Source organism: Cololabis saira, chromosome 10, assembly GCF_033807715.1.
Source record: "Cololabis saira isolate AMF1-May2022 chromosome 10, fColSai1.1, whole genome shotgun sequence".
NCBI lineage: Eukaryota > Metazoa > Chordata > Actinopteri > Beloniformes > Belonidae > Cololabis > Cololabis saira.
Genome location: NC_084596.1, coordinates 34,019,985 through 34,038,165, shown reverse-complemented (window position 1 = coordinate 34,038,165; position 18,181 = coordinate 34,019,985). Strand labels below are relative to the sequence as shown.

At 44.1% G+C, this 18,181-nt stretch overlaps 1 protein-coding gene across 7 annotated transcripts in view; it reads right to left on the bottom strand.

The window, feature by feature from the left end:
• pde4ca (phosphodiesterase 4C, cAMP-specific a) overlaps positions 1–18,181 on the bottom strand; it is a 52,425-nt gene that overhangs the window by 18,934 nt on the left and 15,310 nt on the right. For 2 of the 7 annotated variants that reach the window (XM_061732676.1, XM_061732677.1), the window contains exon 1: positions 4,583–4,887. The exons of 3 other annotated variants lie outside the window; for them this stretch is intronic. In XM_061732676.1, coding sequence (XP_061588660.1) covers positions 4,583–4,710 — 128 coding nt within the window. In that variant the 5' untranslated portion in view covers positions 4,711–4,887. Of the gene's footprint in view, positions 1–4,582; positions 5,171–14,555; positions 15,640–18,181 lie in introns of those variants that run through there. 2 more of the 7 variants (XM_061732678.1, XM_061732675.1) reach the window with 2 other exon arrangements.

The following is an 18,181-nucleotide window of genomic DNA, read 5'->3' as shown; positions in this document are numbered from 1 at the left end:
TTATGAATGCATCAATAGATGTGGTTCTGCAGTATTTTTCTATCAGTATGTACACATTTCTCAGGTGATTTTAACTCTCAAAGCTATTGTTGTGCTCCCAGTTAATATTATTTTTTTAAAAAGGTACTTTCATGAAAAAGCGTTAATTGTACATCAGAGCAATAGTGTGAGGACGGACTCCTCCACCAATTTCTTACACCTCTATTGCTGTTTTTGTGGTCCGAGGCCAGCGTCCAGGCTCATGCACACGTAGTGCACGGAGGGAAAGATATTTGGGCGGAGGCTCTCTGGAGGGCTGGTCCTCAAAAAAGACCCCTTTGTTTACATACTTGTCACATGCCAGCCAGTCCCACCACTCTACGACTACATGATAAATGTTTTCCCACTAATCCCCTCGTTCCAGAGGATGTTGTTTCGTAGCGCTGCAGGAAAACCAACTGTTGACTGATGCGTGTTGTCTAAGGACAGGAGCCCTTAACAGGTTGTGTATGAGGCTGCAGCAGCCAGTCAATCAAGATAGTAGTATTGTAGAGCTAATTCATGCTAATTATACTGGTAGAGCTGATGGAAACACATTAGATAATGGTCAAATACATCCCCTGGTGGTTGTTCCTCTGGTGAGTTGTCTTTGATTAAGTTTGCTAAATGACTAAATGACTCTCGACTAGTGCTGCCCCCCTCTAAATGGGGTGTTTGGACATGTTTGCGCTATCGTAGCAGCATAGTGGTGCAGGTCAAAAGGCAGGTCGTGGCATATTTGGATCGACCCAAAGGTGACGGAAACACAGCATTCATGTATTTATACAGCTCTGAAAACGCGATTTAATGAGCTTCTCACAAAAAAAACTAAACACTGGAAGCAGAATTTGCTTAAATGACACAAATCTCAACACACAGACCTTTAAAAGATTAAGAGCAGAGAAAGAGAGAGAGAGGAAATCTAACACAGCAGTGACAAATACGCTGAAACGCCTGCCAGGCCTTTTGGACTGGACATGGTGAAGCGGATTCCTCTTAATTTGGCTGCTACGTTTGATGTCTGAGATTCACTGGCATCCACCCAAACACACACACACGCACGCACACACAGATGTTGCCGTGTTATTTAAGTGGTCGGTAAGACGCGTGATTGATGGTAGCCTGTCAATGGCCGTGATACCCAACACCCGCTCTGCGTCACAGTCTGTCACGGCAATGTCAGTCCCATCTGGGGAGCGTTAAAATACGGGAGGACCAGACCAGGACTAAGACAGGCCTCTAAAACAGGGTGAGCTGTCATCTGAACCGTCATCCATCACTGCCGGCCTTTGCTGTGACAGAAGCAGAATTAGTTACACCCCAACCGACCGTCATGGCCTTTTATTCAAAAGACTTTTAAACGGAAGTTGCGAAACAATACAAGTTTGAATCTTCCGTTGTGTTTAAGGGTTGTCGTGGAGGACGACCCTGCAGCTCACCTGCAGCACCACACATGGACTGATTCCCAGCACTGACGTAGAAAAAGTGACTGACAGTGAACACGAGAGTCGACACTGCTCATCCCAGGGTAAAAACAGCGATGACAGTTACACTCATTTCAAAACACCGCACTTGGCGTATTGTCACATTTTTAAAAAAAGCCTCACTTTCCTTGGAAAAAGTCTGACTTTTTAAACATTTGTGTTCCCTGAAGCAGAGCCCTCAGGCAGAATGTTGCAGTCAGTCAGTCTGAGTGTTTAAGGGTTAAAGTTCATGGCTCTGCTGTTTGGTATCATGGTCCAGAGAAAGGGAAGGAGAGGGTTGTCTGACGAGATTGGAAAAAACAATTGTAGGCAAGCATGTTAAAGGTGAAGGTTATGAGACCACGTCCAAGCAGCTTGATGTTCCTGTGACTGCAGTTTCAGGTTTCATCCAGAAGTTCAGGGTCCAGGGACTGTAGCCACGATCCCTGGACGTGACCACGAGAGGAAAACTCATGGCAAACCGAAGAGGGGGGTAAAAAGAATGGAAACCAAAGACCCCAGAAGAGATTCAAGCGTGTCGTTGCATATGAGGACCTTCTGGATGTGCTGGCTGGTGTCAGGAAGCTGAGCGTGAAGTTGAACCTTATTCAAAAGAAATTAGTTCAGTTAATTGTTATTTATTATGAGTTCCCACTTATTTCAGTGACTATTGTGGGATTTTCTGTCTTTAAAGGGTCTCAGGTTGTTTTTTTTTTTTTTATTTTAAGATTATAATTTGCAGTGAGATGTAACCCTGAATCAGTTCTAAGACTATACATATCTTAACGATAAAACAGTTAATTCATTTTAGACTCATAATGTTTACTTTCTTTACATTTTTTTTTCTGGTTGCATCAGACAGGATTTACTTCATATAAAATGATGGACGTGAGGCATGACCTGGTGGAGGAGCTTTTGAACTCTGTGGACAAAGACCCGTCCCGAGTGTCTCGGCTCGTGTGGTCCAGCAGCAGAGCTGTTTTCCAGCTGCTGTCGCCTTGGGATCGGCGTTATGGTCCGGTACAGAGCTGTTGCTACACCGTGATACCTTCAACAACGCATGTGTAGAAGGTTTTTAGGGTTTCAGGGGTCCTTGAGCCCCCTCAGCTGCCTCAGGTGGAATAAATCACTGTCTCGCCTTTGAGACCTGAGCGTGAATGTGAGCGGACCTGAGCTGAACCACGAGGATGGATGGATGGATGGATGGATGGATGGATGGATGGATGGATGGATGGACGGACGGACGGACGGACGGATGGATGGATGGATAGGTTGATGGATGGATGGATGGGTTGATGGATGGATGGATAGATGGATGGATGGATGGATGGATGGGTTGATGGATGGATGGATGGATGGATGGATGGATGGATGGATGGATAGGTTGATGGATGGATGGATGGATGGGTTGATGGATGGATGGATGGATGGATGGGTTGATGGATGGATGGATGGATGGATGGATGGATGGATGGGTTGATGGATGGATGGATGGATGGATGGATGGATGGATGGATGGATGGATGGATGGATGGATGGATGGATGGATGGGTTGATGGATGGATGGATGGATGATTGATGGATGGATGGATGGATGATTGATGGATGGATGGATGGATGGATGGATGGGTTGATGGATGGATGGATGGATGGATGGATGGATGGATGGATGGATGGAAGGATGGATGGATGGATGGGTTGATGGATGGATGGATGCATGGATGGATGGATGGATGGATGGATGGGTGGATGGATGGATGGATGGATGGATGGATGGATGGATGGGTTGATGGATGGATGGGTTGATGGATGGATGGATGGATGGATGGATGGATGGATGGATGGATGGATGGATGGATGCATGGACGGACAGACGGACGGACGGATGGATGGGTTGATGGATGGATGGGTTGATGGATGGATGGGTTGATGGATGGATGGACGGACGGACGGACGGATGGACGGATGGATGGGTTGATGGATGGATGGGTTGATGGATGGATGGACGGACGGACGGATGGATGGATGATGGATGGATGGATGGATGGACGGACGGACGGACGGACGGACGGATGGATGGATGGGTTGATGCATGGACGGATGGATGGACCTGGTTTTGCCCAAACTGCCTGAGACAGGAAATGTTTCTAGTCTGCACGGACAAGTTTCCAGAGACCTAAATGTTGGAGGACCATTTGAGTCCACTAGTCTGTTTCCAGGTTTACACCCAGGACAGTTTGCCCCATCTGGACAAACAACCGCTCTCTCACTTCCAGAGACCATTTGAAACCATCAATCAACCCCAACATACAGGTTTTTTTCTTGGCATCGAGCTCAAGAGAAATTCTAAAACCATTTTAAATCACGACTGATCCAAAGTTTCCACCATTACATCAAATAAGAAAAGACCCAGCCTGATAAAGACAGCTGAAGACCAGAGTTTAAACCTGCCCTTATCTCACAGTCCCTCCTTACAGACTCCCTCCCTGCTAGCATGGAAGATTAAGTGCAAAACGACAAGAGTTATGCCAAACTTAAAACATTTGTGCAAAGACAGCAGAGTTAAAGCTTCATGTCAGGCGTCGGGGAGGGAAGGTTATGTGGTGAAGAAACAGAACATCAGAAGGGCTGGATCAACACTCTTGTTTTTATACAGATAAAGTACAACATTCAAACCATCCAAGTGTTGTTTAACTCAACTGTAACCGCTTCAAGAGCCTCAGAAATGAATAGATGACTAAATAAAAGTTTAAATGAAACAGCTGCACCCTGTGAACAGAGCCTGGTGGGACTGACTGATCCGAGGAACAAAAATAAAAACAGTTGGGATGTATAGGGATGTATTTGAGGAAGTATTTGAGCCAATCCAGAGTCAAGAAAAAAGCACAGAATCTGAAAGTGATTTCACATTTTAGGAAGATGAAGCTTCAAAGCTATTTTTATAAACGTAAAATGACATTTGACCTCCTCATCTTGATCCGCAGAACCTTGTGCTGCTCTGTGATCTGTTCATCAGCACCTCCACCGTCTACATCTGCTTTAGAGAGGTTAAACCAGGTTCAACAGGACATGAAAGATAGAAGGATGTAGCATGCAATTACCGCCTGCGTCTCTGTGTGATGTCAATGGGTCGGTTGACGGCACACGGAGAGCCCCAGACGTTCCCGCTCTGCACAGTGACCCTCCGCTCCACGGAGTACGAGAACCCCCAGTTCGTCGGCACACTCATCGTTCTCTAGAGAGCTGTCTTTAACGCGTCCTCACCCTCCTCTTCTCGGCGGCTCTGCTGTGCTCCCTCTCTCGGTTCTCCTCAGCTTGTTTCCACACTCATCCCTGTAAAACCTGGCCCGCTTCCTTGTCTGTCTCGCTCTGACGGGCTGTCTGGCTCTCCGCGGCTTTCCAGGAGTTCTCATTACCGCTGGCAGGATTGAGACACCAGCGTTGGGAACGGTAGGTCCGGTGTCAGGACGGCTGGGACGATACAATCTGCTGCTGCCGCTGTGCACCGGATGGAGGTGGGCTTCCTGTCAGGTACTGGGTGTCTGTGTGGAGCGGGTCGGGACCCGGGCATCTGAGGTCCGTCCAGCCGGACTCGTCCTGCGGTCCGTCCACCTTACAGGCTGCAGAGAGCCTTTTATCACTCTCAGCTCCGGCAGTCGCTCCCCCGCGCACGTCTTGTTGCTCCGGGTCTAAATGTGGCACAACGCCGTCGGCCTCCTCCTCATCTCCGTTTTTGTCCGTCTGCTCTCTCCCTCCCATTCTCTCTCTCTCTCTCTCTCTCTCTCTCTCTCTCTCTCTCTCTCTCTCTCTCTCTGTCTCTCATGTTTCTGAGCTTCCTCCAACCCCCTCTGGCTGCTGCACCTCTAAAGCAGCGGAGAGGAACCTTTGCCATCTTTAGTGCGCTGGGTCCCCCTGAAGGTGCCGGGGGTTAAGCCAAGTCTGGCGTTGCCATCTAACTTTTGGTTTGGTTTCTCCCCCAGTCACCCTCTTCTTTTCCCCCTGCTGTCGCTACCTTGGCTCCTCTGTGGGGTCCGAGTTTCATTGCTGATGACGGGTGACGTAGTACCTTAAGCGATACTCAGTCGTCCGACCCCGCTGGGAGATGGCCGGCTGCAGCTTCACACAACTTTGCAAAAGTTTGTCTTTCTTTTTCAAATGAAATTGGAGCCAAAGTTTTAAAGTGAACTAAAGTACTTTGTTCTGCTTTGAACACAGATAGAGGGTAGATAGATAGATAGATAGATAGATAGATAGATAGATAGATAGATAGATAGATAGATAGATAGATAGATAGATAGATAGATAGATAGATAGATAGATAGATAGATAGATAGATAGATAGATAGATAGATAGATAGATAGATAGATAGATGAGTGTGTGCATTAGTGAGCTGCAAACGTAAAAGGAAACAAGTTTCAGGGTGATGTCAGAGCTAAGTAAGGAGGTGGGATCTGAGCCAGCACGGTTCACGCTTCAGTCAAATGTTATAGCCATGTTAACCCTTTCTCTCTCTCTCTCTCTCTCTCTCTCTCTCTCTCTCTCTCTCTCTCTCTCTCTCTCTCTCTCTCTCTCTCTCTCTCTCTCTCTCTCTCTCTCTCTCTCTCTCTCTCTCTCTCTCTCTCTCTCTCTCACACACTCACACACTCACACACACAGTAAATAACATAGGTGTGAAAAGTACATATAAAACTCCAGTTGGGTGACCTTCTACAAAACACAACTTAAACAAGAAATATATAACATAGATACATTTTATGCATATGTTTATCCAAATAAATTACATTATTAAAAAATAAATAAAAGAAAAAAGTTAAAAAAAGATAAAAAATAACTTTGGCATACCAGTATGTACTTCCACGTTTATTGTACGTATATATTGTGTCATTTACCGTCACCTGATCACAGGTGTAAATATCAGTGGTGCTAATCTTGCTCATCATGTTTAGCCCAAGCTAAAAAGCAAAAAGAAAAGAAGAGCCAGGATCATGTTAAAGCAGAAATGACAATATTAGATATGTTGTATGGGACAATAGCAGTTCTCTATAGTGGCTGTGCATGTGTGTGTGCATGTCTGTGTGAGTAATCTACAGTTAGTCCGGTCTACCGGTATTTGCTCAGTCCAGCACCAGAGTTTACGGGGGACGGCCCAACAATGAAAAAATGTCCTGTGAGCCAAACTTTTGAGGAGAAATCACTTGAATGAATGACTGAAGTAATGTTTTCATCCAAACAGCCACTCACAACAACTGATGTGTGTCTCTGGAAGCAGATGTGCTACAACAGCTGGAGATGGTCCAGCGTCTCACACGGGTCCGGCCATTCATCTCTGGTCTCTTACTGTAAAACCTAAGGTGACCATTTCCCCCGGATATCCCAGTAGATCAGATGTTTATGAATACTCTGAGCTGGGGGGAGTGAAGAAGCCCAGTCTCTGCCGCTCGTATGTTATGATGACAAACTGAAAGCTTGACAGGCGCAGCAGGGGTTGGAGAACAATCAATACCTGTCCAGAGGGATCTATACAAAAAACATTCCCAGAAACGGATTTGGACATCAAGCTACGTTCTGCAACATAGTTTGGTTCAATTGAACTTTTGCAAATCAATCAATACGGAATTTTGGAAATTGGAAGACGGGCGAGAATGAAAACACCGATCATTTCTATCCCTACACGACAGCTTAAGTGGGGATCTTTGATGTGACTCAGGTCCACTAGTCAAGCCAAAACTTTGGCGGACGCTTTCCAACTGGTTGGATTGTAACATCTTTGGCTGAGACATCTTAAGTTCTCATCTTTCACAGTATTTGATCCCAACATTTATCACGACGCCAAGGCGCTGCGTCCACTGTTGTCCGCACAAAAACTGTCCATTTAAGGATATTTTAAGGGGCGCACACGGAGAGCCAAAAGTACGGCTCTGCGGTGTGAAGCTTCATGACTGGTTAAGGAGTTGAAAACAGTTTATAAAGCTCCTCTCGCTGCAGCCGCCTTTGTCTCTCTCTCTTTAGTTTACCTTGTCTTTGGTTTTTGACTTTTGCTTTGTCTTTTTATTTCTTTATTTCTGCTCTCTAATGCTACCCTTTGACCCTTGGGCCGTCACGGTACCGGCTCCCAAATATATAAAATGCGTAAACAATGTAGTATTTGGTTGTGTTTCATTGGTAGCTCTTTACTTACAGTAATTGTGCTGATGTGAATATATGAGCCGACTATTGAAGAGGTGTTATGTATTAAACTTCACCGCAGTCGCATTATTTCATCTCCTGTTTTTATGGCTGGAAAATTGCTTTAATGTGCCGTGAAAAGAATTGCAAGTGCTTAACAACAGGATTGGAGAGAATTACTCTTACCTAAATCGAGTTAACGCGCAGATACACACTTAGCGAGGTTAACACGCTGAAACACACACTGGGCTGGCAGTACATCAGAGGGTTTCACGTATCTACGTCATCAGCGTGGAAGAGATGGGATTTTTGAAAAAAGACAGACATCGAATGTTTGGTTCTGGTCAGTGTCTTCACACAGAAGTCTCGCTCTGAAGTGCCGGACAGCCGGTCTGAAACAATGTGAGAAAGTAATCTCTGAAACTCATAAAATGGTGAGGCTTCACAACTTCTGGCTGACCTCTCCGTTTCAAGGCCATTATTTGCAAAGGGGCCTCGTGGCACCATGTGCCGGCTACGTGGGGACGGGTTCAGTGCGTCAGTGAGGACACGGCCTGTTTGTGGTTAGCTTGTAATGCTGCCACACATTTATTTTCTACCTTCATATTGACATATATTTGTGTTTTCATCCAAAGAAAATATTAAAAACACAAAACATATTGTTGAATATTCACACACACACACACACACACACACACACACACAGAGGAAGATAAGAATTAGTAATAACTAATAAAGTTGTGTTGGGTGGTTACATCACTTAAATAAACGTATATCAGAGGAAAATATCTTTAAAAGAGGTATGATCTCACATAATATTGTTCTCAAAATCATTAGTAAAATGTAAATATACCATCTTATTTCTCAGGGCTAATGAACTCTTATCACGTCAGATTAAATATTGATAATCTTGCCCCTGCGTGTTATAAACCTGGTACTGTGCACGGTCTCACATTAAAGTGCTCCAACAGGCAAAATGTAACCGTGCAGTGACACAGTTGGTTGGGTGAGCGTGCACTATCCCTCTCTAAACATTTATGTGGCCACATTATAACATTTACAAATATCATTTGACTCTCAGTAACATAAAGCAACGTCAGAGAAGCACAATGACGCCTAAAATGTGGTTTTGTTACTGCCAGTGGAAGTATTCGGAAAGTGTTGAGGCCTTTATTTTTGTGACTCTTCATCTTTTTGTTCTTTGTTTTATTGGTTTTCCATGTGTTTGATTTTACGTAGCACTCTGTAACATCCTCAGCCGTTTGCAAATACAAAGGTGAAGTCTTTGATATAATATTAGCAAACAATTAAAAAAGCTTTGCTGAGCCAAAGCCCCTCTCAAATATTTCAGCTGAGCACCAATCAGATTTGTGCTTTTATGTCCTAAGCTGCTATTTAAAAAAAAAAACAAGATGCACCTGTTCAATTAACATTAATATTTTTAACTTTTCAACAAGTGTTATTTCTGCTTTAATTCACGTTGCTTGACGCAAAAGCTGCCAACTAAACTTGGCCAAAAAACTGGAGTGGTCAACGAAAGACAGAGAGTCCAAATCAGGACAGAAAATGGAAATACCACTGAGATATGAGATAAATACAAATGAGTGTTACATTTACTCTGACATTTATGTTTTCTCTTCCAATTGTTTTTACCGTAGCATACTTTGCACTAAAACCTACGAGTGGACCAGCACTGGGCCCATGCAAGCAAAATAATTTATTTGCTCATAAACGCACATAAGCACATAGGGATGAGGATCGCTGAGCGCGCATGTGGAGACTTCTGGTCACCCTCTTCAGCGATGGCCTAAGTCATATTTTTCCCAAGTTTATAAAAAAACAGACACAACTGAACGTTTATTTTTCTGTACAGTGACGTTATGTTGATGTGGCATCAGACACGGCTCTGAAGTGGTCCTGTTGTAACTGTTTGATCAGACGCTTCTGATAACACGTTGAAATTTCCTCTGTCTGATGTCATATATCCTACGGAGAATTTAGTTGAATTTTCTTCATAAATGCTTCTTTATGGACACATTGTTTGCATACATGGTTCTTCAAATCACTCTTATGTTGATGACACACAAATTTACATGTAAAATCAACAAGCGTTGGAAATTAGCGTGCCTTTAGCTGCTTCTTTGACGTTAAAAAGTGGATGAGTAAAACTATTTGCAGCTTTGCTGTTATCAAGCTATTACTTGTTATATTATTTGCTATTGTTGGTGTCTGGCTCTAACTTAAGTGTTTAAAATCACTGAACAAAGCTGCTCCACCCATGTTTTATTTCTTCTGTATGAGGCCACTATTTTTGTAGGGAACTGAAGTTACTGTGTTCTTGTGGAGACGTAAATGCATCCTAGGAGATCCAGTCACAAGTGGCGGGTGCTGATGCAAGAGCTGAACACAGTCCAGGTTGGATTCAAATCCCATCTCCCAGGACATGTTTGAAAGTGGTCTAAGACACATTTTCTACGTAGTTTGAACAAAAAAAAAGTCCTGGGATTGATTCAGGGCCATTTTTCTCTGTCTTCTTTTTTTGCAGCTGCTGCCTGGGGTGATTAAATATAACAATGCTTTCACTGTTTTTTCAAGTTCACTTTGGTTCAGTTCACCTTTGTCTGCACAGCAATTCACAACAAAAGTTACCTTGAGGCGTTTTGCACAGAAGACACATCCAACTCGGGACCACACACATTTTACTGGGCCTACGTTGTGTTTGTACGCCTTCGTCAGCCAGTCAAGTTCAGGTTTACATGCACTTATATCTTAGTTCACACATGTCAGGAACACTTTCTTGGATTTTCATAAGTTCATAAGTCTATATAAGTTGGGACAGTGAAGCTGATGATGATCAAACACAGACACAGCACGGACAGAAATAAATTACATGAATGATGTGGTCACAATCTCTCTTTCTGTTCCACATTTATATATTTTTGAAGAAAATGTTTCTGCAAATCCTTTTGAAGCTGCGGTGAAACTAACTTTTGATATTTTTGGATGTAAATATCAAGTCAAATGTTTATCCTGTAAGATATTTGTCTGAAGTTTGGACATAATAATTGCTTCAGTTGCTGAGTTAAGGATAAAATTGTCTTTTGAATGAAGCCAGCAATGTTTGAATCTGAATCAGTTCATTGAGGATGGTTTTGTGAATATGAACGTTGTGCATGTAGATAAACATCATTAGCAACAACATTATTTAATTAAACACCAGATCATTTAAAAAAATGAATGCGTAATAGTGGTTATGAAATTTATAAATGCAAAATCACAAGTTTACAATTATAAATCCACCTTAAAGACCTGCAGACTACACCGCATCACACACACACACACACACACACACACACACACACACACACACACACACACACACACACACACACACACACACACACACACACACACACACACACACACACACTTCTCTCTCTCTTAATGCAATCCTGCATGGTCCACAGCTCTGAGCATAACTTGGTCACTTTCTCCCTCTAGTGGTCATAATAAGTTATAATAAATCAAATCTGAGACCCAGAACATTAAAAAAATATAATTTATTGGTTCAGATTATGATTTAATTCTTATTTTGTCGGTCACATGTCGGCCTCTAGTCCCAGCGCGCCCACGCTCGGCCTTTCCTTTTAAACAATCATTGATTCAACACAACTCTGTGTGTTTATGGCCATAAGCAAAGGGAAAACTTCCAACGCTGCAACTGTTGGCCTTTGAGCGCCATGGCGCGCCGCAGCAGCAAGGTCGTGAACACGCACATGATCTGCATCCAACACGCTCGCCAAAACCTAAGTCTAAATAGAGTACCACACGCAGGACGCTGAACCGTCGGGGACAATCTGAAAACTTTTCTTTATCTTAGTGAGGCGTTTTAATTGCTGCTGCTGTGCGGGTGCTGGACGAGGACAGAGGTGCTGGGCCCGGCACAGCCGCTCACTTTGAGTTTCAGCAGTGTCACCACTGTCCCGGGCTGCTGCTCAGGAATCGATGAGGCTCTGGAGGCGATCGGGGAAATCAGTCATGCTGAAAATAGGGAGTACAGCAGTGACGCACGCAGCCGCCTCGGCCTCACACAGGCCCTATTGACTAATCTGGATGTGTGTTTGGGGAGGGGGACCGGCAGCTATATCGGGACCGCTGACATTGACACTGTTGCCCTTTGGTAGCGTGGCCTCAGTTGACACTTTTGTTTTTAATTCTTTCAGCCACAATCACTATTGTCTTTCTTTTGTTTTGTGTTTTTGTGCACATGAAATCCCGTTACTTTCTTTCTACGCAGGGACACCCTGTCTCTCAGTCGAGCTGCTTGGAAGTCCCTGTGCTAAAAGCCCCACTATCTCAGCTGCGGCCCCCGCTATCGCGCACCCACCGCCCTCTTGTCTACGCCTTGCTCCATTTTGGTGGGTTATCTCTTTCTGACAGACTCTCCGCTCTCCGCTCACCTCACACCGTACTTTCACATCACTCAATGGAAACTATGTTTTCGTGACACTGAGGGCCGTCGGTCCTCATCCAGGTCCTGCCTCAGGCAACGTCGCCCCCATTTGTTTACACTGTGAATTAAGCTGGAAAATGTGGTTTATATTGTTCAGAAATGTAAAATAAGAGCAGGGTGTCAGGCACAATGAATAGTGTCATGGTAGTCTTGGTACAATGAAGGATAGGGGCCGTCACACTTGGATTACAGAAAACGCTTTGTTTCTGGTGCGTGTGAGAGAGAGAGAGAAAGAGAGAGAAAGAGATAGAGAGAGATAGAGAGAGAGAGCATGTGGGTGCATGTGCAGAGAAGAAATAATTTTTCCAAACAAATTAAACGACCCAAACTAATACAAGTACTGCGGCCAAAAAGGGACCATCAGCGTCATTCCATCAATAAACTGTCTTCGCTTGAGAAGAAAAAAGACCTGAATATTTCCTCAAACGATGTGAGTTTCTCCACTGTGACTTCAGGGTTGTTGTTTTTCTTTGTTGTTGTTTTAGGAACCAGGTAACCAGAGTGCAGACGCTTGTTCTTCCAGCCTGGGCACTTCTGTATTTCTGGCTGTGGTCTAAAATCACTGGCTTTGATCTCCTCATATGATCCGAAAAAGGCTCTCGGCTGCAGGAGTTGGGATGACACTGGTGAAGCACATGCCTCATAGTTCAGAGACGCGTCTGTGCTGAACGTGGCGGTGGAAGAAGCCCAACAACATGCTTCCCTCGCTTTGTCAGAGTAAATAATAAGAGCGTGTTTCTGAACTTGTTTTTAAAGGAGAAGCAGGAAGAAATAACTCAAAAACTCTTGTAACTTCAGAGAGCATCTAGCTTCAAAAGCTTTTCTTGGGGTGACAATAAAACTGGCTCAGCTCACAACACAATTCTCCAGCACCTCATATTCCCCTCCACCTACCCCCAACTTCATCTGATATTGCAAAGAAAAAGCTCTTTAGTTCACAGCTTTTGCTTTGCTATTTCCCTCATGAGCAGGTATAAAGTTTCCTTAATGCTTCATCAGTACCGGGTCCAATACTTGACAAACCCAGGTCCAATAGACGGCATTTTGCTATTTCATGGAAAATATTAGCTCAACCCGTATTTGATGGCAGCAGCACATCTGAAAAGTTGGACCAGGGGTATGTTTACTATCGTGTAGCTTCGCCTCTTCTCTTAACGGCTGTCTGTAAACGTCTGGGCAGCGAGGACACCGGGAGTTTCAGGACAGGAACGCTGTCCCGTTATTGCCTGATGCAGTTGTTCGGCCAGATGTCCTGGGCCTTCAGTGCGTTTACAGATGTTGTTAAGAGAAAACGTCTCTATTTCAGAGCAGTTTCAACATCTAATATGTTGGTTACGTCTGCTGTTTACAGCGGTAAACACAGCCATGATCCAGTTTTTAGTTCCAGCATCTGATTTGTATTTTTCAAAACATGTTCCTGGAGTTTACCTTTGAAAAACTCGGTCAGACAAGCGGGGCCTTGTTTATGGAGCCTGTGTACAGTGCAGGAATTACGGCGTGATCTTGAAAAGACGACGAGGTCGCTTCAGGTTTCCTATTTCTAGTGTGGCGTCTCAACACATGACCTGCAACTACACTCTGCCAAAGAAATCACTATCAACTATCTGTGAGCAAACTGCAGACGGGGAAATATATCTGCAACTATAAAGCAGCGGTGCTCTCTCTGGTCCGGTACCGTCTGTACTGCAACAAAAACCTGCAGGACGACTCTCCAGAGAACCCCGCCGGCAGCAGGGCAGAGCAGGGGAGCCGGATACCTAACCCCACGTCCTAACAACCAGCTCCAGTCAACAGGAGAGTAAAAGTCTGCAGCGTTTCCTTCAGGAACATGAGCTTCACCAGCTCTGCTTCTCTCATGGGCTACTTTTTAAAGCATGCCAATACTTGTTCACTCACTACATGACGATCATACCCTGCCTATCCGGGCCTGGACAAGGAGGGACATGAGTGAGCAAAGACAGACTCAACACCACGAGCATCATCCACTTGCTCCACCATCATCATCATCATCATCGGAGTCATTTGTTTGGAGCTTCAGAAGGGTTCAAGTTCATTTGACAGCTTAAATTATTCAGAGTCCCTCATTTTTTGTATTCTTTGCCATCTAAATGGCCTTTTAAAAGTGGATAACTACTGAAAGAAGTGATTCACAGAATATATAGATCCACGAAAGGTCAGAAGGAAGAGTGGGAGCTCGTGAACACTGTGACCCCCGTGTCTCCATCTGTTTAGTACATTCAGCATTACTGGAAAAGTATTTTTCCAGAAGCAAAAAAGCAGTAAAATGAACTTTCCAGCGCTTCTTTTAAATCCTGCAAACATGACTTATTTTCTGTGTTCGTCAGCCGTCAGCATCAATAATCACAAAGCTCTCAGCACACAGCTGGATACGTACCCGATGCAAGAGTGCCTGCGCGTGGAGAAACCGCTGGGCATCTTTCTGGAGAAGCGAGCGTCTTTGCTCATCATTTCATTGGCAGGTTGAAAAAGACTTGAGTCCAGAGAGTTGTCAAAAAAAAAAAAAAAAAAAAAAAGAACAGCAACTATGGGCGACAACGGACGAAGGTGAACTTATCTGACAGGACCATCCTCCATGGCGGCGTGAATAGGAAAAAGGTGTTTGAATACTAGGAAATCCAGGAACCTAAAGCAACCTCGGGATGCAAAGTGGCAAAAACGCAAAGGCCTCCGGCACGGCGACGGCAGCTCAGACCTGCAGAGTCGCCTTTGTGTTCAGCACCTGAAAGTGGCTTCCATTAATAGAAATGACACTTTGAAAGCTGGTTCCAGTCAAACTTTCAGTCCCAGACTCCCGGCGTTAAGGATATGTCCCTCTGGCTTCGCAGAGAGAGAAAGGAAAATCTCAAAAGGATCTGCTCAGAGTGCATGTGTTCACATCTGTGAGTGTAAGCTGCCCAAAAAGGCAACGCTCGCTGGCTGCTAAAGCCCTCTGATGGAGAGAGTTAGCAGATCATCTCACTGCGAGCGTAGAGAGTCGGGGGCCTGAACAACACCCGCAGAAAAACGGAGGACGGTGTCAGCTGTCAGTGCTCATCCCAGGCCAATTCCTCATTTATTCTCCCCTCAGCTCACCACGGACGTGCCAAGATAAACACGGTCCTCCTCGTGTGTGTGTGTGTGTGTGTGTGTGTTTCCTCCCTGCGTACGTCTAAATAGGAAGCAGCCGGCTTGAATTCATCCAGACGAGCTGCAAACTTGTGAAAGTGAATTCCTCAACAAAGGTCCGCAGGTACGGTCTGTCTTCAGAAGTCAAGTCCATCAACCCTGATAGGAAGCTGTCCATCTGAACGTTGTTGATCCACCAACAGACCAAGCGCAGTTGTCTTAGTGGGAAGAAGAAAAAAAAAATGAAGTGGAAAGAGTATTATTATCCCATTAGGTCCTCCCTGGAGTGGGTGATGACAGACCTCTGCTCTCCCTTCTCTTGTCTCCTGAGAGTGGTGGGACCAAACTCATGCTTATAACAACAAACAACGCTATCTCCCCTGAGAGGAAGAGACAGAGAGAGGGATTGTGTAGGGAGAGATAAGGGGTGGGGTGCTGGTTTGGAGGGAGAGAGAGGGGGGAGAGAGAGAGAGAGCACGAGCAAAACTGCACAAAGAGCGACTGCGCTGCCTTACAAAGGGGTTTATTCCCTGAGATGAGGTGAAAAAGGACCATAAAGCTGCATTATGACAGAGTTTGTGAACACGTTTAGATGTTGCAACAAAAACCTGCCTCCACGCCGGCAGCGACCGGCTCGTCAGACGCTCGATACTTCAATACCATGCGTGCTTTTGGAAAGTAATTCACTTTTTTCTATATAATGGATGAATGGATGGGTGAGAGAGCACTTGGAGCTATTGTTGTCCATGACAACCATCCGGTTACATAACCTATCCTGATGCCGGGTCATTCGGAGGTCAGACACCCGTAAAGTGTCTTAAAAAGTGAGCGTCAGGATACTTGGACGTTAGAGCCACCGGTGCTGCACGCGTACCTCACATACGGATACCCGCTCTCTAAACACACTCTGCGTGATTGCTGTTTATTTATCACAAGGACGTAAACAAACAGAAGATTACAGTTTGGCTAAGAGAGCATCATCTGCACGTAGCGTTATCCTGTTCACAACAAACACTCTCAACCACCAATCTCTTACACTACTTGTGATGTTTTTTTAAGTAAAGCTAATGCAGCTGGAAGTAGGTTACTCTGTCAATGATGCTGTTTAATGTCTCTGTGTATGTATCTACGTGTCAAAGTGGTGAAACTATGGAACCGCCTGGATGAGGAACTAAAAAAAAAGTAGCTCAATTTACAAATTTAAAAAAAATTACAAATCTAAAATAATAGATAAATATAGAACACTAATATATATAAATTATTATATAAATAATTATTATAAATTATTATTATAAATTATCTTCATATTAAACTGTCTAAATTATGCAACTTTCCACCTGCAGCTGTCCTCAATCGTGAGTGACCACATTTATTTTCTTCTCTTCTTTGTTCATTTTTATTTGTTCATTTTCTTTGTTTTGTCCGTTCGTTTCATTTTCTTCTTATTAGTATCTTTTTGTTTCTGAAGTCTGCCTTTTGTTGAAAAGGATAGGCAAAATAAGCCATGAGGCTTCAGCCTATACCTTTTTGGTAAAAAAAAAAAAAAAAAGGAAATGTGTACATATATATAATATATATATTTATACGTGTGTGTATACATATACAGTGTGTATATGCAAACATCTTAAAATGTAAATGACCAAAACAAAATTAACTAAACTAAAAACTAAACTAAAGAGTTGGCCAGAATAACCTTTAAAAAAATGACAAGATTGACAAGATCGAAAGTCAAACTACAGCTCGGCAGGTTTTCACAACATTGCAGCTTCTGGTGGAAACATACAAATACATGCAAATGTGAGTTACCACCAGTGTCAACAACTTCAGTACAGCCGCTTCACTTCAACCTGCCCACGCCGACGAGATCAAAACTGTACATCATAAATTAGGATTATGAGTCAGGTCCCTGATTTAGGTTTTTATTCACCCATATGGTTGATCTACAGAAGATAAAGGATATAGTATCTGCATTATGTTACATGATGGCCTGCATTGCCAGGTATTTTATTATCCCGTACTCAGACGTGATAAACTGCCATGTGCTCGTACGAGCGGCGTCTGAAAGGATCACCTTTGCTCTGTTTGCCTTTCTTCCCTTTTCTTGCCTGACTGAGGAGTCAAAGTGATGAAGATCAAGTAGATCCAGATTCAATGAGTGTGTTAACAGCCCGCTGGCACGGTTTGCTCCAATGCTGAGTTATAAAATAAATAAATAAGTAAATACTGAAACATCGTCCCAGAGCTGGTTTCCAAAAGCAATAATAAAAAGTATTCTGCCAATAAATCCGTTGGACATGGCGTTTCTGGGTAGAAAAAAGAGAAAAGAAACGCTAAATCAACTTTGACACTATTTGAAAAAAGCTGTGCGGACTTGTTCCATATTTGAGCTGCCTGTGACGTTTATTTTCCACAGGACCCCCTATTTGTTTAATCCTTCTTCCTTGTTAGTCGTCCTGTAATAATTCATCCTCTTTTTTTTTTACTCGGGCTCTGACATGATGGAACACCGCACACACACCGAAGAGGGAAACTTCCCAAACGGCCTGACCTCAGAGCTGTGTCGTATAAAAACTGTCACGTCCAATATCCGCGCTGCCCTGCACACATGCAACCCCTGCAGACCGAACCCTGGAGCCTCCCCGGGCCGGACTCTTGCACGCTAATATTTAGACTTCATCTGACACTTGGAAATGAATGAATCGGCTGAGGTGTCCCTGGAAAGGGAACGTCCATCAGTGTCAGACGCACGGCTGTTAAACAGGAAGTGTTTATAGAAATGAAGGGCCTTGGAAACGCTCACGGAGCTCTCCAGCGGCCGCAGGCTGCTTTTCTTTTGAACGCTTGACACCTGATAGCTTCTTTCAGGAGGATGTGATGTCGCTGCACCGAGATGGA